The sequence below is a fragment of the Vipera berus genome (assembly GCF_964194415.1).
Source record: "Vipera berus genome assembly, chromosome: 2".
NCBI lineage: Eukaryota > Metazoa > Chordata > Lepidosauria > Squamata > Viperidae > Vipera > Vipera berus.
Window position 1 is genome coordinate 233,253,980 of NC_138203.1, and position 23,750 is coordinate 233,277,729.

The following is a 23,750-nucleotide window of genomic DNA, read 5'->3' on the forward strand; positions in this document are numbered from 1 at the left end:
CCCCTATGGAAAAGTGCAGTCTTGAAAATAACAGCAGCAGAACAGATAATTTGGCAACGCGAGCTGCTGTTTTCCATCAGTTTTTCTATTATTTATTTATTTATTATTTATTTATTTATTAATTTAATTTGTATACCGCCCTTCTCCCGAAGGACTCAGGGCGGTGAACAGGGCAATACATAATAAAAACAAGATACAAAAATTAAAAGGTAATTAAACGACAAAGTAAAAGTAAAAGCCATTTTTTTAAAAAAATGCAGCAATATATTACTCTATATGTGTGTGTTTTATCTATGTGGTTTATATGTATCTCTGTGTGTGTGTGTGTGTGTGTGTGCGTGTGTGTGTGTGTGTGGGAGAGAGAGAGAGAGAGAGAGAGAGAGAGAGAGAGAGAGAGAGAGAGAGAGAGAGAGAGAGAGAGAGAGAGAGAGAGAGAGAGAGAGAGATGTCTACATCTCCAAAACCTCTGTGTCTGGTGCTGGCGAAGAATGTCATGAATTCCACCATGCTGGGACCAGTGCCTGGAGGGTCTGGACTGTAAAAGTGATTTTGAAGTAACCTACAGCCTTAAATCTCACTTACAGAAGATAAACTTTCACGATTCCAGAGGGATTTTTTTATGAAAATGTTTTTAGAATTTGGACTGACTATTATCCTAAGCTACTTATTTCGTTGTAATTCTTGTTGAAATCAATTGAGCTTGCTTTTGAGTAAGAAAGCAGGGGGCTGAGAGTTGGATCAGAAAATAACCACATTTCACCAAATGTGTATGCTGCTCATTCCTACCTGCATGCCTGCTCCCAGAATTTGAAAATAATCCTTTTTAATATTTAGTACTATTTCCCTTCAAATTACACCTTCTTTAATAAGAGAAAAGGGAATTTTCTCTCTGGTTAAATGACAAAAAAATATTTTATTTTTACATCCTCTTCCATCACATCTTTTATAGTCTCTGTATAGAGGTAAACACTCTTAAAAATAACTGGAACCATTGCTCAAAAATATCCTTCAGTGTGTCCAATGTTAAAATATTTTGCTCCATTCTGTATTATTAAGTCAAATTTAATTGTTATTCTCCTTTAATTGTAATATTTAGTTCCTTCTAGTTCCCTCTAGTGTCCAATCAACAAAATTCAACAACAAAATGAGCTTTGTTTTTCACAACATAGTCACATGGGAGAGGCATAATGTTGATGCTGGTGATGCTAAACAACCAGGGAAAGAGGTCACTGACTTTGCTAATTCACTACAAACTACTCACAGGTCTTCACAACACACTAAATGAGAGATTTACCAGAAAATCCAGATTGTCCTTATACCTACTCCAGCTTTACACTGTTTATTGATAGAGATAAGACTGTTCAGATTTTACTAGGGTAGGATGGCATAAATGTCTCCTTATATGGTGTAACAGCAAAGTCTGAGCCATTTCTTTAAAGGTATGGGAGGGTTTCAGTTCTCTTTGTTTTCTTCTTATCTTTTTTCCCATTGTGGCTAACTTTTCTGCTTTGATGCAGTTTGTTCATTATTTAATTTAATTTAATTTAATTTAATTTATTGAGATTTCTATACCGCCCTTCTCCCAAAGGGACTCAGGGCGGTTCACAGGGCATGTATAAATAACAATACAAAAATTAAAAAACAATTAAATCAATGCCCAAGTTAAAACAAGAATGATAAAAAATAACAAGCCTATAAAAACCCATATACCCCCATCAGGCCAGACCCGCTAGTTCAAATAAATGGGTCTTCAACCCGCGACGGAAGGATCGGAGGTCTGATGCCGTCCGGAGCTCAACCGGCAGTTGGTTCCATAATGCCGGAGCACCCACAGAGAAGGCCCTCCCCCTGGGGGCCACCAGTCGACATTCCTTGACCGGAGGCACCCTGAGGAGGCCCTCTCTGTGGGCACGCACAGGGCGGAGGGGAGTCGACGCCGGCAGCAGGTGGTCCTCGAGGTATCGCGGACCCATGCCATGTAGGGACTTAAAGATCATAACCAAAACCTTGAACCTTACCCGGAAGACAACTGGTAACCAATGCAGCTCACGGAGCAAAGGTGTAACATGGGAGTACCGGGAAACTCCCAAGACAACTCTCGCGGCCGCATTCTGTACCAGTTGGAGCCTCCGAGTAGTCTTCAAGGGAAGCCCCATGTAGAGAGCATTACAGTAGTCTAGGCGAGAGGTCACGAGCGCGTGAGTGACCGTACATAAGGCCTCCCGGTCCAGATAGGGCCGCAACTGGCGCACCAGGCGAACCTGGGCAAAAGCCCCCCTAGTTACTATTTACTATTGTCACTATCTATTGTAGGGAAGGGACGCGGTGGCTCAGTGGGTTAGGACGCTGAGCTTGTCGATCAGAAGGTCGGCAGTTTGGCGGGTCGAATCCCGAGTGCCGCGTAGCAGAGTGAGCGCCTGTTACTTGTCCCAGCTTCTGCCAAGCTAGCAGTTCGAAAGCACGTAAAAATGCAAGTAGAAAAATAGGGACCACCACGGTGGGAAGGTAACAGCGTTCCGTGCGCCTTTGGCATCTAGTCATGCCGGCCACATAACCACAGAGACGTCCTCGGACAAGCGCTGGCTCTTTGGCTTTGAAACGGAGATGAGCACCGGCCCCTAGAGTCGGAAACGACTAGCACGCATGTGCGGGGGAACCTTTACCTTTACCTATTGTAGGGAGAGGAAAATGTTTTCTTACCTCCAAACCCAGACTTGTGAGAGAGGTTGGGTGATTGACATTCTAAGTACTTACTTACCAGATGATGATGATGATGATAAAGATGATGAAACCTAGGTGGTTGCAATGAAGTTGGTGAAATGAAAACATTGGGGCAAACTAGTGGGGGTTTGCTATGAGAAACAATTTGCCATAAGAAACAAGGACATAACTTCGGTGCTAGAGATGTGGTGGCCCAAAGTTTTTAATCAGCTGGAGCCACCAAGGAAAGAAAATGTAACCATAAACCAGGCAGAAATAACATGATTGGGTCAGAGGATGAGATGCAGGGTTCTTAATAAACCAAATGGAGCCTATAAGGAACTCAGAATTGGGATCATCTGACTGGAAGAGGAGGTTATCCTGAAGAAGTGAAAACAAAAACAGAGTCTGGAAAATTTTTTATAAGAGAGTGAAGTCATGGGGTGCAGGTGGAATCACACTTTCACAGAGTTATGGACTTTGACAGATCCAAAGGGGGGAGGGGAGAGAGAGAGAGAGAGAGAATGAGCATGAAAAAGAAAAGGAAATGGTTAACCAAGGGAAGCAACTTGTAGAATTGAAAAAGAATCAGACATGGTGAGACCAAAAGGTTCCTTGAGAAGAAAGGAGAAATGACACAATGCTTTCTTCCTGCTGTGTTCCCTGCTGGTATGCCTGTCTACAACTTGGAGTTCAGACAGGAAGATGGGGAGGGTGGGTCATGTTCTATTCGTGAAGAGATTCAACCCAAGGAGAGAGGATTTAGGCCACATGCATGAAGCATGCACACAGTGTAGGACAGCTACAGTAAGGGTAGATTATGACTGGAAGAATTGATGAACAGCCCACCCTGATTGGGATTAAGGACAGAAGGATGGAAGTGCAAGAGGAATCCTGAAGAACTGAGAAAAAGAATAGGTAACTACTCCAGGAGACCCCTGTAAGACAACTAAAGCTGCTAAATTGTATAAATCAGATGGAGTTTAACTGGTTCTGGATTTCAAAGATAATAGCCTATCTTGCTATTAGAAAGGACAAGGAGATTGCATTCACCATGACTGTCAGAACTGCAGTGTGATAGAGTTGTTCCCACTAAGTAAAACAGTTCCCATGGTAAAAGGTTATTTGTGTAACTCTGTAAAACTGATTGTAGAACTGTATGGTTGCTATTTAATCCAAAGATAGGATTGTTTTCAATCTTTGTCTATGAAGCAAGCAAGAATGTGAAGGTATTCTGGTTGATTTGTAACTGAAAATGTATTGGATCTAAGGAGGGGAACTCACCTTAATTCCCCTTTGAGTGGAATGATTGACAGCAAGCTTGATGAGAATAAATTCTATGAGAACTGGAAGAGATTTTGCTTAGGAAATCTCTGGGGAATTTCAGTTCTCAATGCAGGATTGATTTCAATAGAAGCTGCCAATTTACAAGAATAATAAGGAAGGAAAACTGGATTCTGAAGGGTAATCTCTGGGTCCTATAGCTTTGAGGCATGCAATTAGATAAAAATAGTCCCCTTTTGTGCAGGAATAAAGGCACATGGTATAATTTAAAACTCAATTTTATTAGAAATGAGAAAAGGGTCAAGCAGCTTCTTGAATTTAGCAATCAAAGATCCCAAACAAATAAGATAACAAGCACTGATAAAATCACACACAGCATCTTACGAATCAGTCTTCCATAAAATACAATGGGGACATGAAGCATAGATCCATTCTGGGTAGAACCAAGGCTTAAAGAATTTAAGAGGGAGCCAAAATGAAACAACTGTGTTTGGAAAAATACAATAAAGTTTAGGTATTATAGTTATAAGAATAATCACAAGAAATGTATTCATTTATTTCCATTTATATGGCCACCTATCTCAAATTAATGACCCTGGATAGTCAACAACATTAAAATATAACAACAACAAAAAAACAACACACATAGCTGAGGGTAGAAACAGAGCTGGGGTAAAAACAAATTTATCAATCACAAATCAACACAACCAAGCTCAGGTACAAGCTACAGGTACAGGCTCAGCCTTACTTCCTGATATCTACCCACCCACCCAGAAAAATAAAGTATAAAATCCTGGTTGTATAGTCTAACTTATTGATTCCTGTGAAACAACACTTACCGAATTAACCCTGTCAATAAATTAGAGACTTACATACAATTTACGGTAACCCAATTTCTTTGTTTTTCCGAAGACTTCTAAGTCCTTATCTGGAACTTCTCCTTTCATTCTATCCTCCAGGAATAAAAGTTTAGTTCTTTGTAGCACTGATCTAGACCTGAGGAATTTCATTTTTCCCTGGAGATTTTCGGGTCCCAGTCCAAAGACTTCTCACTCACATCCATCTTCTGCTCTCTTTTTCCCCAGCTATATATATTCCAGTCATTTCTCTGTTCTTTCTCCTCAATTTCTTTATTCCCTCCCAACAAAAAAAGGGGGGCAGGAGATATATTTTCTAGCACTCTCCCTCTTACATCCCAAGGCAGCTTTTTAAACAAAAAGAAACTGGGGGAAAATTTGGTTTTAATCAGGCAAAGCTCCACCTGTCCTCCCTCTTTATCCTGGGATTCTATAGGGATTAAAGGTTTGTTCTCTCTGGCCAGAAGGAAGGAGCTGATTGTCATTTCCCCAGCCAACATGTTATTTAGGTTGACTTCCTGTCTGAGGAGAATTTGTGATTTGGGTGTCTGGAAAGTGGGAGGGATGGAAGACTCCTTTGTCTTGCTATCTGTGGCCCATTTTGGAATCAATTGGGCTTGCCCATTCAGTATTGGGATGTCTTTTAGTGCTCACTAATTGTATCAATTTATAATTGTATAAAATTACATTAGGACCAGATTTACATATTGTGATTATGTTACCTCTTCTGTGCTATTCAATAACCACATAAGCCATAATTTGGCAGTTTTTCATAAAACCATACGAATATTTTTACTTTCTCATCCTAAACTTATTCAATTCTAAATATATTGTTTTCACCTTGTCATTAGAGGGGTGGAGGAGATGAGGCTTCAAATGGGTTAGGGAGAGAGAACCAAAACCTCTCCAGTTCTGCAGATGTTTGTGGAAACACCAATGTATGGACACTTTTCAAGGACATTCTGACCATGGGGACAAAGATAACAGAAGGTGCTCAAAACAACAAGAAGGTGTTTACATGAACTACATGGACATCTGGGAGGATTGGCTGGGAATGTCATTGTTATATGCTTTGTTTAGATGTCTTGGGATTTTAGAGTTAAGTTTCCTTTGCCTATATCAGGGGTCTTCAAACTTGGCCCTTTTATGACTTGTGGACTTCAACTCCCAGCCAGCGTGCCTGGATGAGGAATTCTAGGAGTTGAAGTCCACAAGTCATAAAGGGCCAAGTTTGAAGACCTCTGGCCCACATCATGTCATGTATTCAATAAACCAGTAAGATTTTAAGAAATGAAAGAAATCATGGACTTTATTTGGATACTTAAGCTGGAGGTTGACATTTCATTTCAATAAGTTCTTCGAAATGTGATCTTGCATCATTGATGGAGAATTAAGATGCTTCCCACATTGTACCTCAGAATCCATCTCCTTTGTCAACCTGCTAAGATACACAGGTTTTATGTTATTTGAAAGTATATAAACTGCAACACAACCCAGTGAGGCTCCTAAAATAAAACAAGTGTGTGAAAAAGCTTCTAAAACGGTGCACGATCATATCATGAGAAGCCCAGTTTCATTTGAGTAGCTTAGAGTCAATCACTTGTGTGTGTCTGATTTGACAAGGCCTCTGCTGAGAAATGCAAGAAAAGCAGTCTTGGAGTCTTGGCACCTGGAACCAGACAAGGAGATAGAAATGCACCAAGGGTGCCCTCCACAGAAATACATTGGCAGTTTGGGGGTTTTCATCGATTCATTGGTTTCATTGAAGATTCAGGTGCTTCTGTAGCAGGAACCACTTCCTAATAGCTTAGAGGGGAAATGTGAGATGTTGGGGGCTTGGAGAGAAAGCTGCCAACATGTTTCTCCTGCTGATGATGGTATTGCCTGGTCCAGGGCAACTTGCTACTGTCCTATCCAATTCTAACTGCTGGACAACTCTTTGTGTTTGTGTTATACCAGGTAGGACAAAAAGAAAGTGTGAGAAGACTTTGCATTTCAAAATGGTAAACCTTCCAACTACCAAGATTATATTATGCCATATTCCATAATATTAAGCCATGATTTAAGGCTTTGTGTAAACCCTTTGCCACGTGGGGGAAGAAATAATAATAACAACAACAACAACAAAAATAAAAATTGGAAGAGACCTTGGAGGCCTTCTAGTCCAACCCCCTTCTCAGGCAGGAAACCATATACCCACCCAATTTTAATAGAAGAAGAAATGTGGGTGCTGGTTATTATGTTTGACTTAGATTGAAAAATGTAGATTCACACCCCCACTTCATATAAGCAATAGATAAATAGAGGTCCTCTTCATATTGCAGATGGAACTGTGAGAAGAAAATTTCTGGCTAAGCCTTTTGCTTGATGTTCTATTTCCATGTACAATGGATTTCTAAAATGTATCGTTACTGTGGTTATATGACTAATGTATATGAGTTCTATGAATATTTCCTAATCAAATACACCATTAAAATACAGTACAAAAAGAATAAAAATGACAACAACCACATAATATAATATAAACTGAGAGTTTCAGACTAAAATAAAAGCATCCATATTACCATGCAAGTAAGGAAAATAATTACAATTAAATTCCCTATTAAAATAAAACTTTATCAGGCCAACTTAGGTCTCAGCTAAACTTACATCACCAGTTTTGTTGAAGTGATTACTTACCGTAGTACTTCAGTAGCAAAACTATTTTTATCTGATTGTTCTGATTTTGTCTACTCTTATCTAGTCTGTATCTCAACATGCTGGATTATGGAACATATGGGCCCTACCCAGTCCCTAGATTACTATTTTTATCACCTGAGACAAACATCTGAATTTTGTGGGGCTGCATTTCAACACATATGATAGATGTATACTTTTATCTAGTGAGAAAAGTGCTGAATGCATGGAAATGGCAAAGCAACTCATAAAGAGGAAAGGTGGAAAAATTGCTTCAGGTACAGCCTTGATTTTATTGTTATCAGGACAATTAAAACAATGCTAGCATGTATTTAGGAGTAAGCACCACTAAAGTTACTTGAATCTATTTTTAGTAGATATTTATAAAACGTAATGTTAACTGCTGTGGGAAAACAAATCCTCAGTGAAATAAAATAAACTGAAAAGAAAGAAGATATACAGCTCAAAATAATCAGCTTGTCGAAAGGGCCTGATTCTTCCCAGATTATAAACAATGACATCCTTTTGGAAATCCAGTAATTTTACAGAAATATAGGCCTAAACCAAATGCTTAAAATATATGAATATCTTCTTGTAGAACAAGTCCTTCATTATGAAGTTAAAAATAAAGCAGGAAATATATTAAAATTAGCAAACTGAACAAACTTCTTTTCCTGAAGTAAAGCAATTATGATGAATTTGTGGTGTTGTAAATACATATACATACATCTACTAGGCATATAAGCCTAGCAGAACAAACAAACAAATGCACTTAATGACTGGTACCATAAACCATAACTCATAAAAACGGGATTAGCTTTGAATGAACAGCCAAAATCAGGGAATTTTCACCTCAGGTTTACGAATCAGAGTTTTGAATTAAATAGGTTTCTGGTTTATGTAAATCTTAAATCAAGGCAAATACTTTGCTGTCTGGTTTTTAAAATGCTTCTGATTGGCTAATGAAACTACATTTCTGATTTGCAAAATATTAAAGCCCTGCTCAATGCTGAACTTATAAATGTCCTTGATCCAATAATTTCTTATTCTAGTATTAACTTGCCCATTCCAAAGTGCAAAATTATGGGTAACGTATCTAAAAATGAAGCTTTTGATAATGGAGACTCCAAATGTTTATAGCAGCTTTCACAATTATGACACCTAGTGTCTACTGTCTTGTGCAATTCTTGGAGTTGCAATGTGGCCAGATCCAGAGAACACCAGGTTGGAGATGTTGAGTATATATTTAATATGGAAACAAACATATGAAAACAATAGGTCTCCACTTTAAGGCATGTGACTTCAGATACTAGCTAGCAGATTTGCACTGTAATTGGGCAGGAAAATTTCCAGAATTGTTTAAAGAAGGGAACCACAGGAGAGCAAAATGCTCCAAGGGCATTCTTTTAATTATTTATTATTAACATCCCACTTTTACTGCACTTTGTACAATTGAATGTGGTGCGCATAATGTTTCCTCCTACCATTTTCCCCTCATTAACCACCCTGTGAGATGGATTGGGCTGAAGGAGAGTAACTGGCCCAAAATCACTAGAACTCACAGATTCATGGTTTCTAGTCCAATACCTTAACCATTTTAACAAAGTGGCAATTCTTGGAAAGTCAAGGGACAAAGTGAAAAAAATATTTAACTATGGTTAAATATAAAGAAGACCAAACCAGTGATATAGCAAGTAGTCTTAGAATTGACAATGAAGATGTTCAAATGATGGGTAACTTTTGGCTTTTAGGATCAACTATCAAGCAACCAGCAATCAAAAAATAAACCACAGATTAGCATTAGGTGGGATAGTAATGAAAGGGTTGCAAAAGATATTTAGATGTTCTGAAGTATTTATCAAAACTATACAGACAATGGTTTTCCCTGTGCTCACTCTGTGGAAGTGAAAATTGGACTTTGAAGGAGGAGGATAGAAAGAGTATTGACATTTTTGAACTTTGGTGTTGGGAAAGAGTATTGAAAATACCAGGGGTAGCCAAAACAAACAAATGGATCATTGAACAAATTAAACCTGCATTCTCATTCAAGGTGCAAATATCTTTAATATGCTATGTGAAAGCCTACCTCTCTGGAGAAGCCTATAATGCTAGGAAAGATGGAGGCAGAAAACAAGAAAACAACCAGCAACAAGATAAATGGACTTGATTACAGCAACAATATGCAGCCTTGGAGGATCTGAAGAACTAGGTTGGGGATAATAGATAACTGACAATACTGATGAAGGTATGTCTTCTGTCATCACTAAGAATTGACACTGACTTGATGGCACATAGTCAAATTTCTGAGCAAACTGAGTTTATTCCTTCCAATAAACCATTTTAATTGTGGCTTATTAAATTAACTGTTCTAGCACATGCTACCAAAAAAGAAACAAACCACTATCTATGAAAGTAGAAACCAGCTTTTCAATAATATATAGCAAAATTATAAATCTACAGTAAATCAATTAAAAATTAACAATTTTTTTTGCTAGTATTTTACTCTGCAAGTTGTTCACCTTTATCAGTTGTGTACATATTTTTTTTACCAACTTCCAAAATGTACATGCCCCTAGAGTCGGAAACAACTAGCATGCATGTGCGGGGGAACCTTTACGTTTACCTTTATATGTGTGTGTATGTATATATAAAATATAATGCAATTAACACAACTATTCCTCAGTTATAGAAAGCATTCTGCAGAAGACGATCCTTAATTCCAGGTCAAATTTTGTAGAAGCTGAATGGCTGCTGGTGAGGAATTATTCTGCCTTGGCAGGATTCCCTGCAGGTAATGAAATTTGGATAATGAGTTTTCTTTTCTACACGAATTTTTTGGACTGCATTCCAGATTCCTATACATTGCATTTTAGAGGTCACTGGCACAGATATGGAGAAAATCAGTGTATAGAACCTCCTCTGATGCTGTGTTGAGGCTTGTGAAATTTTCATAATTTTTCAATGATACATCACCAAGACAGTGAACTACAAAAACAGCAGAGTTTTGTCTTCTTTCCTTCTGAAAATACCTATTAAACTAGTTAGAGAAATGTGCTTTCATCACCTGAGTCATGAAACAATAACATTGTTTACTTTTACAATAAAATCATTACACTCATGTAAAAATAACATTGAAACCTATTTTAATATGATAAATCTCTGATAACACATTGTGGTTTATGAGGAATTCATGTACTACAGTAAAATAATGCATTCTATATATTTCTTTTCATTTTATATTGTTTGAGAAAAAGTATTTTTCACCATTAGAAACTGTGATTCTCTATGGGATCTTTTCAGCTTTGCCCTGCGATTCTGGAACCAGATCTAAAATTGAGAGAAAAAATACATGTTTAATAATACAGTACCCTAAAAAGAAGCTTTTGGTAAATGAGGTTAAAACTATAATGTTAATAACATTCCAACAGGTAAAAATACAAGAAGCTGCTTATAAAGAATAAAGTGTCTGCTTGAGTGAGACTTGATCCTATTAACTCATATAGAAGAGTCTTTCCAGCCTTACTCTAAGTCAGGGGTCCCCAACCCCCAGTCTGTGGACCAGTACCGAGCTGCAGCATGCCAGCAACCAGGCCACATAAACAAGCAAAGCCCCATCCACAGGATGCAGGCAGCACACAAAACCACACCCCCTCTGGTCCACAGAAAAACCTCTCTCCATGTAACCGGTCCCTCGTGCCCAAAAGGTTGGGGACCTCTGCTCTAAGACATCAGAAAGGAACCATCACTGAATTATAACTCTCTCATCTCAAATTAAAGTGAATATTTGCAGTAAAACATGAGAAGCAACACTTCTTCAGGAAAACTCTGTGAAGGAGATGGGTGGATTCAAAAGATAGATAGACGGGCAGACAGATAGAAATGGTTATTGCTATCTAGGACTGGCTTCAAAAGATCAAACAGTGTTTTCAGTGAAGTGCAAAGCCTACAGATGGAATTCTATATAGTCATCTGAGAAACACCATCAAGAAGCACCGTCTCTCTATTGCCAACAATGGTGTATTGATGTATAAAAATAATACCTCTATGTACACTAAGTTGAATAAAACATAAAGTCAATGAAGTTGAATGCAGACAAAACAAAATGGTAATCTGTAATTGGTTTAAGATTATATAATCTGTTTTAAATTAAAAGGTTGGCCAGCATTCTTAGACAGGTAAGTGTCTGTTCTAATTATTTTTGTGGCTGTTATTATTACCACCTTCCAGTCAAGATGTATTCCCAGGGTCTACATGGACATCCGTGCAGTTTAAAAGATTGCTCTTAGAAAAGCGATCTTTGTATATTTATTCAGATATAAGTCCCATTCTCTTCAGAGACTTTTTTTTCTTCCATTCAGTTGTGTCCAATTCTTGGATGCTGCCTGGACAAGTCCCTGTAATTTTCTTGGAAAATTTTTCAGAAGTGATTTTTCAAAACTGTAAGTCACTAAGCCTTAGTTATCAGTAAATCTAAGTGTGTTAGAAAAGAGAAATTTTGTGAATCTAAAAACCAGAGACGTGATGTCCTTTAGGTTAGGGGTAACTTTGGCAACTTTAAGACTCGTAGACTTCAACTCCCAAAATTCTCCAGACAATCATACTGGCTGGGGAATTTTGGGAGTTGAAGTCTACAAGTCTTAAAAGTTGCCAAGGTTGGACACCCCTGCTTTATTAGGCTTTAGTCCTAAACACATTTAAAGGCAAAGATACCTTTGACTGCTAGTGACTTAATGAGCACATCCCTGTAGTTTTCTTGCTATCTATGTGGTCACTAGGAATAAAAAAACCACTTGATGGCATACCATCAATCAACAAGAAAGCAGTTTGACCTGGCCTTTTTCTAAGATCTTTCTTTAAACCACCCCTCATCCACCCTTAGCCTAGAGCCCTAGGGTTTTCTATTCACATACCAACCAACAGACACTACTTAACCTCTATGGTCTGGTAGATGGTGCCATCTGCTGTAGTGGCAAATATAGTTATTTAAGTATAAATCCCACTCAGTTTTGTAGGCTTCATACACTGCATGAAGCCAAAGTTTAGTTACCGGTAGCTTATTTGTGGCTTAATGTGTTACTTAGAAGAAACCATTGTGGTTTGTTTAGAACATCTGTTAATGTGATATGTGAACCAAATACTTCAGGAAAAAATACGTAATTTATTCCATATGGATCCTACTTATTAGGTCTTAGCATCAGAGGTTTTTTCTGATTTGTATAAGAAATGTGTTTCCTTATTACTTAGGTATTACTGCAAACATAAGTAGAATCAGAAGGTTAAAAATAAAAAAATACAACATTTCAAAGTGAAATAGTATTTTTAACTTCTTCAGTCAGGGTCAGAATATTGGCCGTTATTATTATTCCCATCTATTATGACTCTTGCTAAGCAGACGTAACAATTGAGATTCCAGTAATACAAGCATAAGTACACAAATGCACATGTGTAAAGTTACCTGGATCCGGTCTTCATCTAAATCTAATTTTTGAGCCAGCTCTTCTCTAACATCAATGCCAGGATAAGAATTCACTTTGAAAACATTTTCCAGTATTTCTATCTAAAGAGAATAGACAAAAACTCTATTATTTACGTACTTGTTTTCATTGCCAAAATACTTACATATTTTAAGCATTCATGATAAAGCCAAACCTTTTGCTAAAAATCTGGGTAAGATTCTAAAATATTTCGAGTCAATAGAAATCAATTAAGCTATTTTGAACTCAGGATGCTGATTAGATATAACATTTTTGGATCTTTTTATTCAGTAAATGTATGATTGTACAGATTCTAGTGAAACAGGCATTACTGGATTCTTTCTAATCAATGCCCCCTTATTAAATAATGCAGGAAGCAAAACATCCATTCTTAGCTGCATGAATAGGTTAAATGGGCTAAATCCCTACCTGGATTTGAGTGAATGCGGTCCTTGGCCTCCTACCTCTGTACCAACTCAATTCCCTTTTGTAAGAAAATCTTTCATTGACTGCGAAATAGTTTTCACATTTCAAAACTCTTTCTTCAGCTTTTCTGCAGTTGCTTGTATTATACAAAGGGAGTACACAGGAAATTGAAGAGAGATGCAGGCAGGGCAAACAATCTTCTCCTGAAAAGTCACAAACATTTTTAACACGATAACTAGCAACATGTTAGTTATACAGTAGTTTAAACTCAGAGACAGAGCTGAAACACAACAATCTGATTTTCTTTACAGTTTGACTTTTAAATGTGGCTTATATAATTTAAAGCTAAGAAACACAGTTAAAAGGTGAAGAAAGTATTGAAATGAATCTTAACTTCCATCTTACCTAAATCACTGCCTTTATCCACCCATGGCCTGTGGGGTTTTGCAGCTGGAGTGCCATCTTTTTCCCGCTCTAATCCCAAAATATTTTCAATGGAAAACGAAAAAGTGCTTTTGCCTTCCCCAAGACTGAATTTATTCTGATGATTATAAGAAGCCGCATTATGAGCATAAAACGATCGGCCTGCCATTCTTTTGCCAACCTCCAAACGCCATAATTCAGTTTTTACTTACAGGTCTTTTCTTATAGCTTTGACAACAAGGGGGTTGGATTTGCCACGTCATTAATTAAAATCTTTTATTAGAAAGTTTTAGCATGTCAATGAAGATTCTCCCACCAAGAGGCTAGAGGAGTTAATTGTTTATTTGTTTCCAAGTAATTAGCAACTAATGGAGGAGGGAGGAAACCAGGAAGAACAAAAAGTGTTATCTCCTGTAACCAGAGTATCAGACTTAACTTTTTCAAAAGCACCAATGCACAAGTATAACACTTCTCTTTTGTTTGAAATCATTAATGTATAAAATCAGGGCTTGGGTGGTGACAGTTTTGTTTTTAAAATAATATTCCTATGGACTTCATTTACCTAAACAAAACAGCAGAATAGGAAACCAGTCAAGTAATAAGTAATCTCATTTAAGTGTATTTTCTTCCAATGAAAATTTAAAAATAATCTCTTAATGCTATTAGGGTAATCCTGAGGAAAAAGTATTTGCTTTTTCATATGCATATGTAATGATGAACATCCTCACTAAGATGACAATAGTCTTTGGCATAAGACTGCAATGGGCTGTCAGTGTTGTCAAAATTCAGTAATTCCAAGTGGTTAGATTATACAGTACAACACTTGAATGAAATACTGTAAAAAGGTTTGCTCCTCTATTTTCTTAGCTCAGAATTTAATTTGATGCCATTTTGTGTTTGCTTATCAAACTTGGATGTCACCCAGCTTGCCAAAGGTAGTGTTATGTTGGTATTCTTGGAGGAATCCATCAAATGCTGTATGAAACATCCCATAAAAATCAAAGCCAGAAACCATGCAGTTTTAGAAAAAGTCAGTCCATAACCTGTTTTACTGATGCTCAGTGAGACTAAATATGATTATTTTCATCCTAATTTGCATTATAGTTATGGCAAATGAAATTTATAAAAGGCCAGTGGAGATAATGAATTTTACCAATAACTTTATTTATTTATGAAAATTTATATGGCCATCAAAATCACTCTCAGTGACTCTGGGTGGCTTACAAAGATAAGAGCAAAGATATTTGCTCTGTTTATCTCAGGGTTATTTTATTTTTCCATTCTTTTCCATGCTTGCTGGAAAAAAGTCTGGTCTGAATTTAGAATGATCGCTGGATCCAACCATTGTGTTTTACAAATCATAGTCTATGATGCAGCACCCAGATTTCCCCATGACAATTTGCTGAATTCCAAGCTGATATGTAACAATTTTGTGATAGTGATAAGGCAGCAAGCTAACTTAGGAAAATAAGGTCAGGTTTTGTCCTTCAGCAGAGAACAACCAAAATTCATGATAAGGCTGCAAGTTCATGGGCTTCAGCTACAACAAATTCATAGGGAGCCTCCAAGTGCTATATGAGGGGAAGATGTCCCACAAGGTAGGAGCAGCCCTGGAAAAGCCACACCTCCTAGGTCAGTGATGGCGAACCTCTTAGAGACCGAGTGCCCAAACTGCAACCCAAAACCCACTTATGTATCGTCAGGTGCCAGGTGGGTGTGGCCCATTGGGTGGGCGTGGCTGTGGTGGTAACGGCAGATTGGGTGGGACTAAAAAGTTCAATCAATTCCAACTTTGCGAGATCTTTTTTTTCCCCACGAGAAGTTGAAATTGATTGATTGATTGAACCTTTTTTTTTTTGCACATAGCGGTGGAGGCCTAAAGCGAAAAGGTTTTATAAAACCCAGCTGAAGGCCTAGGACTGGGGCAACAATGCACGTGCCCACAGAGAGGGCTCTGTGTGCCACCTGTGGCGCATGTGCATAGGTTCGCCACCACGGTCCTAGGTTCTGCTCGAAGGCAACATTTCAGGGAAGGGATCTAAAATATGCCTATCCTATGTGATCTGGTGGGAGGGGGGTAGATATTCTCAGGGAAAGGCAAATAACCTGATCCCGTTCCATTTAGGGCAGGGGTGTCAAACTGCCGGCCCACGGGCCGGACGCATCACACGGAACCCGCACCCACCCCATTGCCGCGAATGGAAAAACAGTTCCGGTATGTTGTGCGTTCTCACATGACGTCGCGAGTTTGACATGGCTGATTTAGGGCTTTAAATGTGATAACTAGCACCCAGAATTAGTTCTAGAAGGAAACTGAGAGCTAGTGCAGCTTGTGCAACAGGTGAAACTGGGAGCTCCCAATACTGCATTTGCCGGTGGATTCTGGACCAGTTGTAGCTTGTGGACCGTCTTTAAGGGCAGCCCCATTTAGAGCACATTCCAGTAGTTCAAATGGGAACTGACCCAAGGTATGAGTGACTGAATATTTTAAGGTAGACATCAAGAATTGCAAGAACTTTGGAGTAAAGACTTCCTTTTTTTTCAAACCAGTTTTAAAAAATACAACATTAAGTATGTTTTTTTTGTTCTTAAGAAGAGATTAATTCAACAACAAAATGAAGGGACAGTTGCATCACTCCAGATTTACAATCTTTGATATTTTTATTTTTTAAATTTTCAACATAGACAAAATGGAAAAACTGGTCAAAATTCTGCTCTGCAATCAAATGTAATGTACAGTATTTTAAAACAGCTGTTTATTATTATTATTTTGCATGTTTGGATTTTTTCCCATTTGTCTTTTTGTTTTTGTATGTTAAAGCTGTACATTAAAAATTGAGAAGACCATTAATGTTGATTTGTTTTATAAGCATATTGGAGAATTGTCAATTTTCTATCCTTCTATCAAGAAACAACTGAGAAGTAAACTCAGATATAAGCTTTAAAACAGTAGTCTATCTAGTTTCCTGCGAGCAACATAGGCCATTGCGTCTTAGCAAGTTATGGCCAGAAATATACCATAATTCTACAAACCCTGGTCACTGTTGTGTCTATGAGGGATCGTGCACATATATTTATCAGATTATTTCCTGTAAATGCTTATCCTATATTTGGGCAAATACACTCTTTTCTTCTTTATCAATTTTTGTTCCTGGGTTTGCCTAGTTTTTACTTACTCCACATTCAAGCATCTCCTCAGTCTTATGGGTGCTTCAGAGTTGAAAGACCTTAACATTTTTTATCAATGGAAAGTAGTTCAAATTTAAGTTTGTTTCTAGTGATGGGCAATATTTGACCCAAATTTAAGTGTGTGTGTGTGTGTGTGTGTGTGTGTGAGAGAGAGAGAGAGAGAGAGAGAGAGAGAGAGAGAGAGAGAGAGAGAGAGAGAGAGAGAGGAGGGAGAAACAGAGAAAGCACATGTGTGAGAGACAGAGAGAGAGCAGAGAGAGAGAGCACATGTGTGTATTGATGGATCTGAAACCTACAATGTTACCTGGGAGCAGGTAATATTCTTGGTAAAAGCACGGTTTCAAAGGGCAATCTTCAAATGTATTGTTAGAAATGTTGTAAGAAGCAAAACAAATATTGCAAAAATAAAGTGGTTGTGTTAGGTCTTCCTTTATAAAGGAATAATTACCGGTACTATATTTTGTTGAAACAATACATTCAACTGCAGTACAGCTCTGTAATGTTGCCACCTAGTGTTCATGAACTCCTATTTTAGAGCAAATAATGAAGTCTTCGTTAATTAACTGGAAAGGACTTAATTGTTACTAGTCTAACAGGTGAAAGTTAAGAAAATAAGTAAAACGGTCAATGTTGTATTAGTTAATACAGGTCTTCAAACTTGGCACCTTTAAGACTTGTGGACTTCAACTTCCAGAATTCCTCAGCAAGTCCTGGCTGGCTGAGGAATTCTGGGAGTTGAAGTCCACAAATCTTAAAAGTTGCCAAGTTTGAAGACCCCTGAGTTAACAGTTTAGTTGATAATTTGTATGCCTTGCAAATGGATTGTACAGAAGGGAAAAAAGGGAAATATTTTTTCAATAAAACAAGAGTGGAAACTCCTTTTGTCAACACTTTCCAGATATTGGCCAGGGATCAGGTTATTTTTCTATTCCCCATCACTCTTTCTCGGTCTGCCAAGCCAGATGCAGAGAAGTGATACTTTTGCTGGAAGTCAAACCATATTTATAAAGGGGTTTTGAACTAATGTTGAAGACCACATGACATTCTCCCTTTGAGTCTGCCAATTTTCCATTCTCATGCTTCATCTCCAGAACATCTGAGAGAAGTTGTGGACTTGGAAAAGGAATGCTTTTGGTCATGAGGGAGCTCTGTTGTGAAGGCTCTGCCTGAGAGGAAATGAATAGTTACAGAAACTGAATGGGGCACACACATTCTTAACCTTCTCCGAGTTGTTGATGCACAAATATTTTCTTACCATTACAATAAATGTGGGCCATGAACATATAGCAAAATAGGATAGAAATCAAACTAAGCTTCTTCATTGCAATTCTTTTTTATTTTTCAAGCCAAGATGCCATACTAATACATATAGGATTATTGTGACACTATACTAGCAATAGGGATGCAATGGCTCAGTGGGTTAGGACGCTGAGCTTGTCGATCAGAAGGTCGGCAGTTTGGCGGGTTGAATCCCGAGTGCTGCGTAACAGAGTGAGCGCCTGTTACTCGTCCCAGCTTCTGCCAACCTAGCAGTTTGAAAGCATGTAAAAATGCAAGTGGAAAAATAGGGACTACCACGGTGGAAAGGTAACAGCACTCCGTGCACCTTTGGCGTCTAGTCATGCCGACCACATGACCACGGAAACATCCTCGGACAAGTGCTGGCTCTTCGGTTTTGAAACGAAGATGAGCACCGGCCCCTAGAGTCGGAAATGACTAGCACGCATGTGTGGGGGAACCTTTACCTTTACCTTTACGGTGGGAAGATAACAGCTTTCCGTGCACCTTTGGCGTCTAGTCATGCCGGCCACATGACCACGGAGACGTCCTCGGACAAGCTCTTCAGCTTTGAAATGGAGATGAGCACCAGCCCCTAGAGTTGGAAACGACTAGCACACATGTGTGGGGGAACCTTTACCTTTACCTATACTAGCAATAATGCATATTTGCTTTATCCTGAGGCTGCGACAGTCAAATCAGTGAGGTCTAAAATAACTAATGGGGGGCTGAATAGAGCGTAACACCTTCCTGCTCGTATTTGAACGGTTCCACCAGTAGTTTAGGAATTTTACTCTGGTCTGTAAAAATGCCAGATATGCATTAAGAATAATTACAAATAGTAGATTTTGTGCTGGGAATGTAACCTACTTACTTTATTTTTTCACTTTTTCTCATATATTTTAAAAGAAAGGTTATACCGTTGCCAGAGTAATAAAATATCTGGCAGCCTAGGTATCGTGGTATATTTAAACAGAGAAAAAGTAGAATACAAAAATATATATAAAAACTTAGTAAATACATCTTAGTTAATAATTTATTTTTAAAGGGCTTATCTTTGCAAGTTACTTCATATGATACATAATAAATATTTGATACTGAAGTCATTCTTAGTCTTATGACTTTGGTTCACCTGTAAAACAATATGTTCTTAAAGTATTCAATCCATTTAATTTTCAAAAGGATGACAATCACCATTTAGCTGTTATTAATTTAGATAAGTCACCATCTATGTGGATAAATACAATTTCTTCATCCCTGGTTTCATTTCTAATTTTGAAGTTTAACATTTCTGTGAAATCAATATCTCAATAGAATTATATAAAAGTAAATCAAGAAGTATTTTTATAAATACTTCAGGTATTTATAAAAAGATAGACCATATAATATGTTAAGCTCTGTACAGCATGTGAAGCTGAACAGCTAAATTAATGAACAATATACATACTACCATTCCCCCTCCCACTGTTTGCTGTTTGCCAAACAAAGTTTATGGCTTATCTTATTGCCTGATCCTTATTATTCGTTTGAGATTTCCAGAAATTTAGGATATTATCAGGTGCAAGCAACATAAAAGATCCACACATGAAAGGTTCAACTTAACTACTTTATTGTATTCTGCCTATAATACAAGAATCTCACCACACTGCTTGCCCTTCCTTGAGAACAAAGAGATAGTTCCATGGAATTTGGGGGGGCAGTCCTAGGTCTTTTGCAGCTGTGCACAGGCTCCAGTGTAACTCCCCACTTGATCCCATTCTCTTGCCTGGCTGACAGTTTCCAAAAGAGGTATACCTAAAAATTACCATCAGTTACAAGTTCATTTGTATAAACCCAAAATGTCAACTATTTCAGGTTTGAAAAATGCAATAAGCAATAAAGTTGGATTAAATACTGTGCAGAATTGATAATAAACTGGAAGGAGATGTAATTATTTTTTATTATTTTTTGCCTTGCCTTTATTTTTATTCTAGGCAGCAAACATACCTAATACTCCTTCCTCCTCCTTTTTCCCATAACAATAACCCTGCAAGTTGTGTTGGGCAGAGAAAGAACAACCGGCGCAAAGTCACACAGCTGGCTTTCATGACTTAATACAGGCCTAGATCTCCCAGTTTCAAGTCTGGTGTCTTAATCACGGACCAACAAACTCTCATTAATGTGCTCATTAACCAACCATTTTAGAGTATTATAAGAATTCCAATTGACAGGGAAGCAATAAAGCAGAAAAAAGGCTGGCTTAAACTACAGATCTGTTTCTTGGTGGGAGATTTAATCTTGGCTGCTATGCATTTTAATTTTTGTATTGTAATTGCTTCTATTTTTTAAATTTTGTTCCTCATCCAGAGTTGCTTGGTGAGATGGGCAGCCGTACAAATAAAGATAAACTAAAATAAAATTGTCCTAAACTCATTGCTAATATAAAAGAGAGGAAAATAAAATATGACAAAGGAAGTAGGCACCATAGTTTTAATAGCAATAACAGTAGAAAAAAGTTTATGCAACTGTTGCCCCCATTTGTACTTCAAGTCATGCAATCAGGGTACAGAGAAGAGCAACAAAGATGATTAGGGGGCTGGAGGCTAAAACATATAGGGAACGGTTGCTGGAATTGGGTATGTGTAGTTTAATGAAGAGAAGGGTGAGGGGTGACATGATAGCAGTGTTCCAATATCTCAGGGGCTACCACAAAGAAGAGGGAGTCAAGCTATTCTCCAAAGCACCTGAAAGCAGGACAAGAAGCAACGGATGGAAACTAGTCAAGGAGAGAAGCAACCTAGAACTAAGGAGAAACTTCCTGACAGTTAGAACAATTAACCAGTGGAACAACCTGCCTCCAGAGGTGGTGAATGCTCCAACACTGGAGGTTTTTAAGAAGAGACTGGACAGCCATTTGCCTGAAATGGTATAAGGTTTCCTGCCTGAGCAGGGGGTTGGACTAGATGACCTCCAAGGTCCCTTCCAACTTTATTATTATTATTATTATTAATCCACACCAAGATCACTGAAAAGCTGCCAGCTATTAAAAGTGCTATAGTCTGTCCCTTTCGCACAACCCAATAACAGATTATAATAAACATAGTCATTGGGAAATTTAAGGGCAACAATTATATCTAAGGCAAATAAAGTGGACGTTTTCCATAGTTCCTTCGTAAGTCCCTGTTGTCTTTAAAAAGAGCCCGTCTATAATTGAAACTCAGTTGCAAGGCCCCAAATACCACTGCAGAGATTCAGTAAGCATTTCGAGAATGACGTATGGCTTTTTTTTTCCATAATCAATTCACGCCTTCCATAAACGGGGAAAAAATAACCAGCGTGGAAAACTCAAGCGGAGATTCGTCTTTCTGAAGAAATAAATTAATATCCAGTTGAAACATTCTCACCCGGCAGTCATTTGCTCCAAGGGGGGTTACTAAGCTCTTGTCAATCAGCCCTCAATGAGCTCATTGCTATCTTAATATTTGCGAGATCCAGTTTCCCACTCTATAATTTTAGATGAATCGTGGCAACAGGACAACCGCAACAATAGGGAGGACCCGCGCAGGTAGGGGGGGCCAGGCTGCAGCGCCACACGGAGCACACACAGACGGGACTCTACGCGCCCCCCCCCAAGAAAACGCCCTCCGACGGGACCCGAGCCCCACAAGGCTCCGCCTCGCCCCCCCTCCTACCGAAACCCCCGCCAGGCTGACAGGCACCCGCCCCTTTTTCGCCAGCCAGACTGGCCGCCCTTCCAGCCAATAGGAGAACGCACAGCCCTCACTGACGGCTGCTGGGCGGTCGCGGGGAAGCGCCGAGGCGGGATTTCCTGAGCCTGTCGGGGGTGCGCTGAGGAAGGCGGGAGCGAGTCCGTCGGCTGGGTGCGGTGAGGGTTTGGCCTGGCTTGGGAAGACTCGGCCGCCGACATGCCTGGCATAGACAAGCTGCCTATCGAAGAGGCGCTGGAAGACAGTCCTCAGGTGAGGAGCCCGCGCGGCGGCAGGTGGCGGAGGGAGGGAGGGAGGGTGGCCGAGCGAGCCCGGCCCCTTCTGCCCCTTCCAGGAGGCTTCCTTCGCCCCGCCGCGGCTCGGAGGCCGTAAGCAGCCTGTTGCCGGGAAAGGCGAGAAGGGCTCAAGCCAGGGGACAAGATGCGTTAGGAACCGCCGTCTTTCCTCCGGCTCCCTCCGCGGGGAGGCCAGGGCTCCGCCTTAAAAACCGGCAGGGCCGGTGCAGGTCTGCGCTACGTGAGCTTCTCCGCCTGTAAAAGGTGCCGGCTTCCTTTGAAAAAGGTGGCGGAGCAGCAGGAGGGGGAGCCGCGGCTGTTAACTGCGGGGCCGGTTGTGGGAGAGAGACCGCGGAGCGGTGCCGCGGCGCTTCGCTAGCTCTTTATAGTTACTTCTGCCGAAGTTAAAGGGAGCGTTGATTGTACACCATTACACCGTGTAATTATCTCAGATTCCCCGGCACACCCTCTTTCAGTCGAATTCAGTCCGATGATTTTTGTCAGCAGCTTTGAAGTATCGAGAATTAATAAAACTTGGCTACCCCTGAAACCTGTTTGCCTTTGCCAGTACTGTATGCATAATTGTTTGTAATTAGCGTAGTTAAGTGTGTCTGGATATTTAGGATTGAGTGTAAGGTAGGATTATGAACAATTATGACATTATTTCTGTTGTACTTATCCTCCAAGCAATAGTGAAGATGTATAAAATTCTTCTGATTTGTTTCAGCATTAAAAGTTGGTACTGTGCCTGGATAGGAATGCTTCATACTCCAATATGAAGTACAGGTAGTCCTCCACTTACGACCACAATTGAGCCCAAAATTTCTGTTGCTAAGTGAAACATTTGTTAAATGAATTTTGCTCCATTTTACAACCTTTCTTGCATACTTGCTAAGTGAATCAGTGCAGTTATTAGTAACATGGTTGTTAAGTGAATCTGGCTTCCCCATTGACTTTTCTTGTCAGAAGGTTGCAAAAGGGGATCACATGGCCCTGGGACACTGCAGCTGTCATAAATATGAGTCAGTTGCTAAGGATCCGAATTTTGATCATGTGACTATGGGGATGCTACAATGGTTGTAAGTGTGGAAAAATTGTCATAATTCACTTTTTCCAGTTCTGTTAGAACTTTGAATGATCACTAACTGAACTGTTTTAAGTCGAGGACTACCTGTATTGACCAGTATCCCATCAATTGCTGCAAAAAACAAGAAGTAGGAAAATCTTTTAAAAACTTCCTATGATCTGTTGTACACTGTATCTGAGGATCACTTTTCAGTCTTCGTATGGTCTTAGCTATAGCGATTATATTGATAGGCAAGATAGATGCAGCTTTGGTAAAATATTCTTTATTGTGGGATTGGGTTCAGTTTTTAAATATACTGGTATAATGCCCTGAATTTACATGGTATTCGGCTCTTTACATCTTTCTTCTATTAATCTTTACAGTCCCCCACTTTT

At 39.1% G+C, this 23,750-nt stretch overlaps 2 protein-coding genes across 4 annotated transcripts in view; one reads left to right on the plus strand and one right to left on the minus strand.

Annotated features, from left to right (window-relative positions):
- Window positions 1-10,143: 10,143 nt before the first annotated feature.
- HESX1 (HESX homeobox 1) lies at window positions 10,144-14,166 on the minus strand. 2 transcript variants are annotated; one of them, XM_081316761.1, is made up of 5 exons: window positions 13,823-14,166; window positions 13,421-13,620; window positions 12,973-13,074; window positions 10,782-10,844; window positions 10,144-10,302 (listed from the first exon to the last, which is right to left on the minus strand). In XM_081316761.1, the coding sequence occupies exons 1-5, from the start codon at window positions 14,007-14,009 to the stop codon at window positions 10,231-10,233; spliced, it is 624 nt and encodes a 207-aa protein (XP_081172887.1). In that variant the 5' UTR covers window positions 14,010-14,166; the 3' UTR covers window positions 10,144-10,230. The 2 variants fall into 2 exon arrangements, with proteins under 2 accessions (XP_081172887.1, XP_081172888.1); XM_081316762.1 differs by lacking the exon at window positions 10,144-10,302 and having other exon boundaries at window positions 10,437-10,844.
- Window positions 14,167-22,115: 7,949 nt separating this feature from the next.
- APPL1 (adaptor protein, phosphotyrosine interacting with PH domain and leucine zipper 1) overlaps window positions 22,116-23,750 on the plus strand; it is a 46,820-nt gene continuing 45,185 nt past the window's right edge. Inside the window, exons 1-2 of one of the 2 annotated variants that reach the window (XM_081318081.1) lie at window positions 22,148-22,266; window positions 23,017-23,075. Coding sequence is in view for 1 of the 2 variants with exons in the window: in XM_081318080.1 (XP_081174206.1) it covers window positions 22,213-22,266 (54 nt within the window). In the remaining variant the exon portion in view is untranslated. Of the gene's footprint in view, window positions 22,267-23,016; window positions 23,076-23,750 lie in introns of both variants that reach the window. The other variant, XM_081318080.1, reaches the window with a different exon arrangement.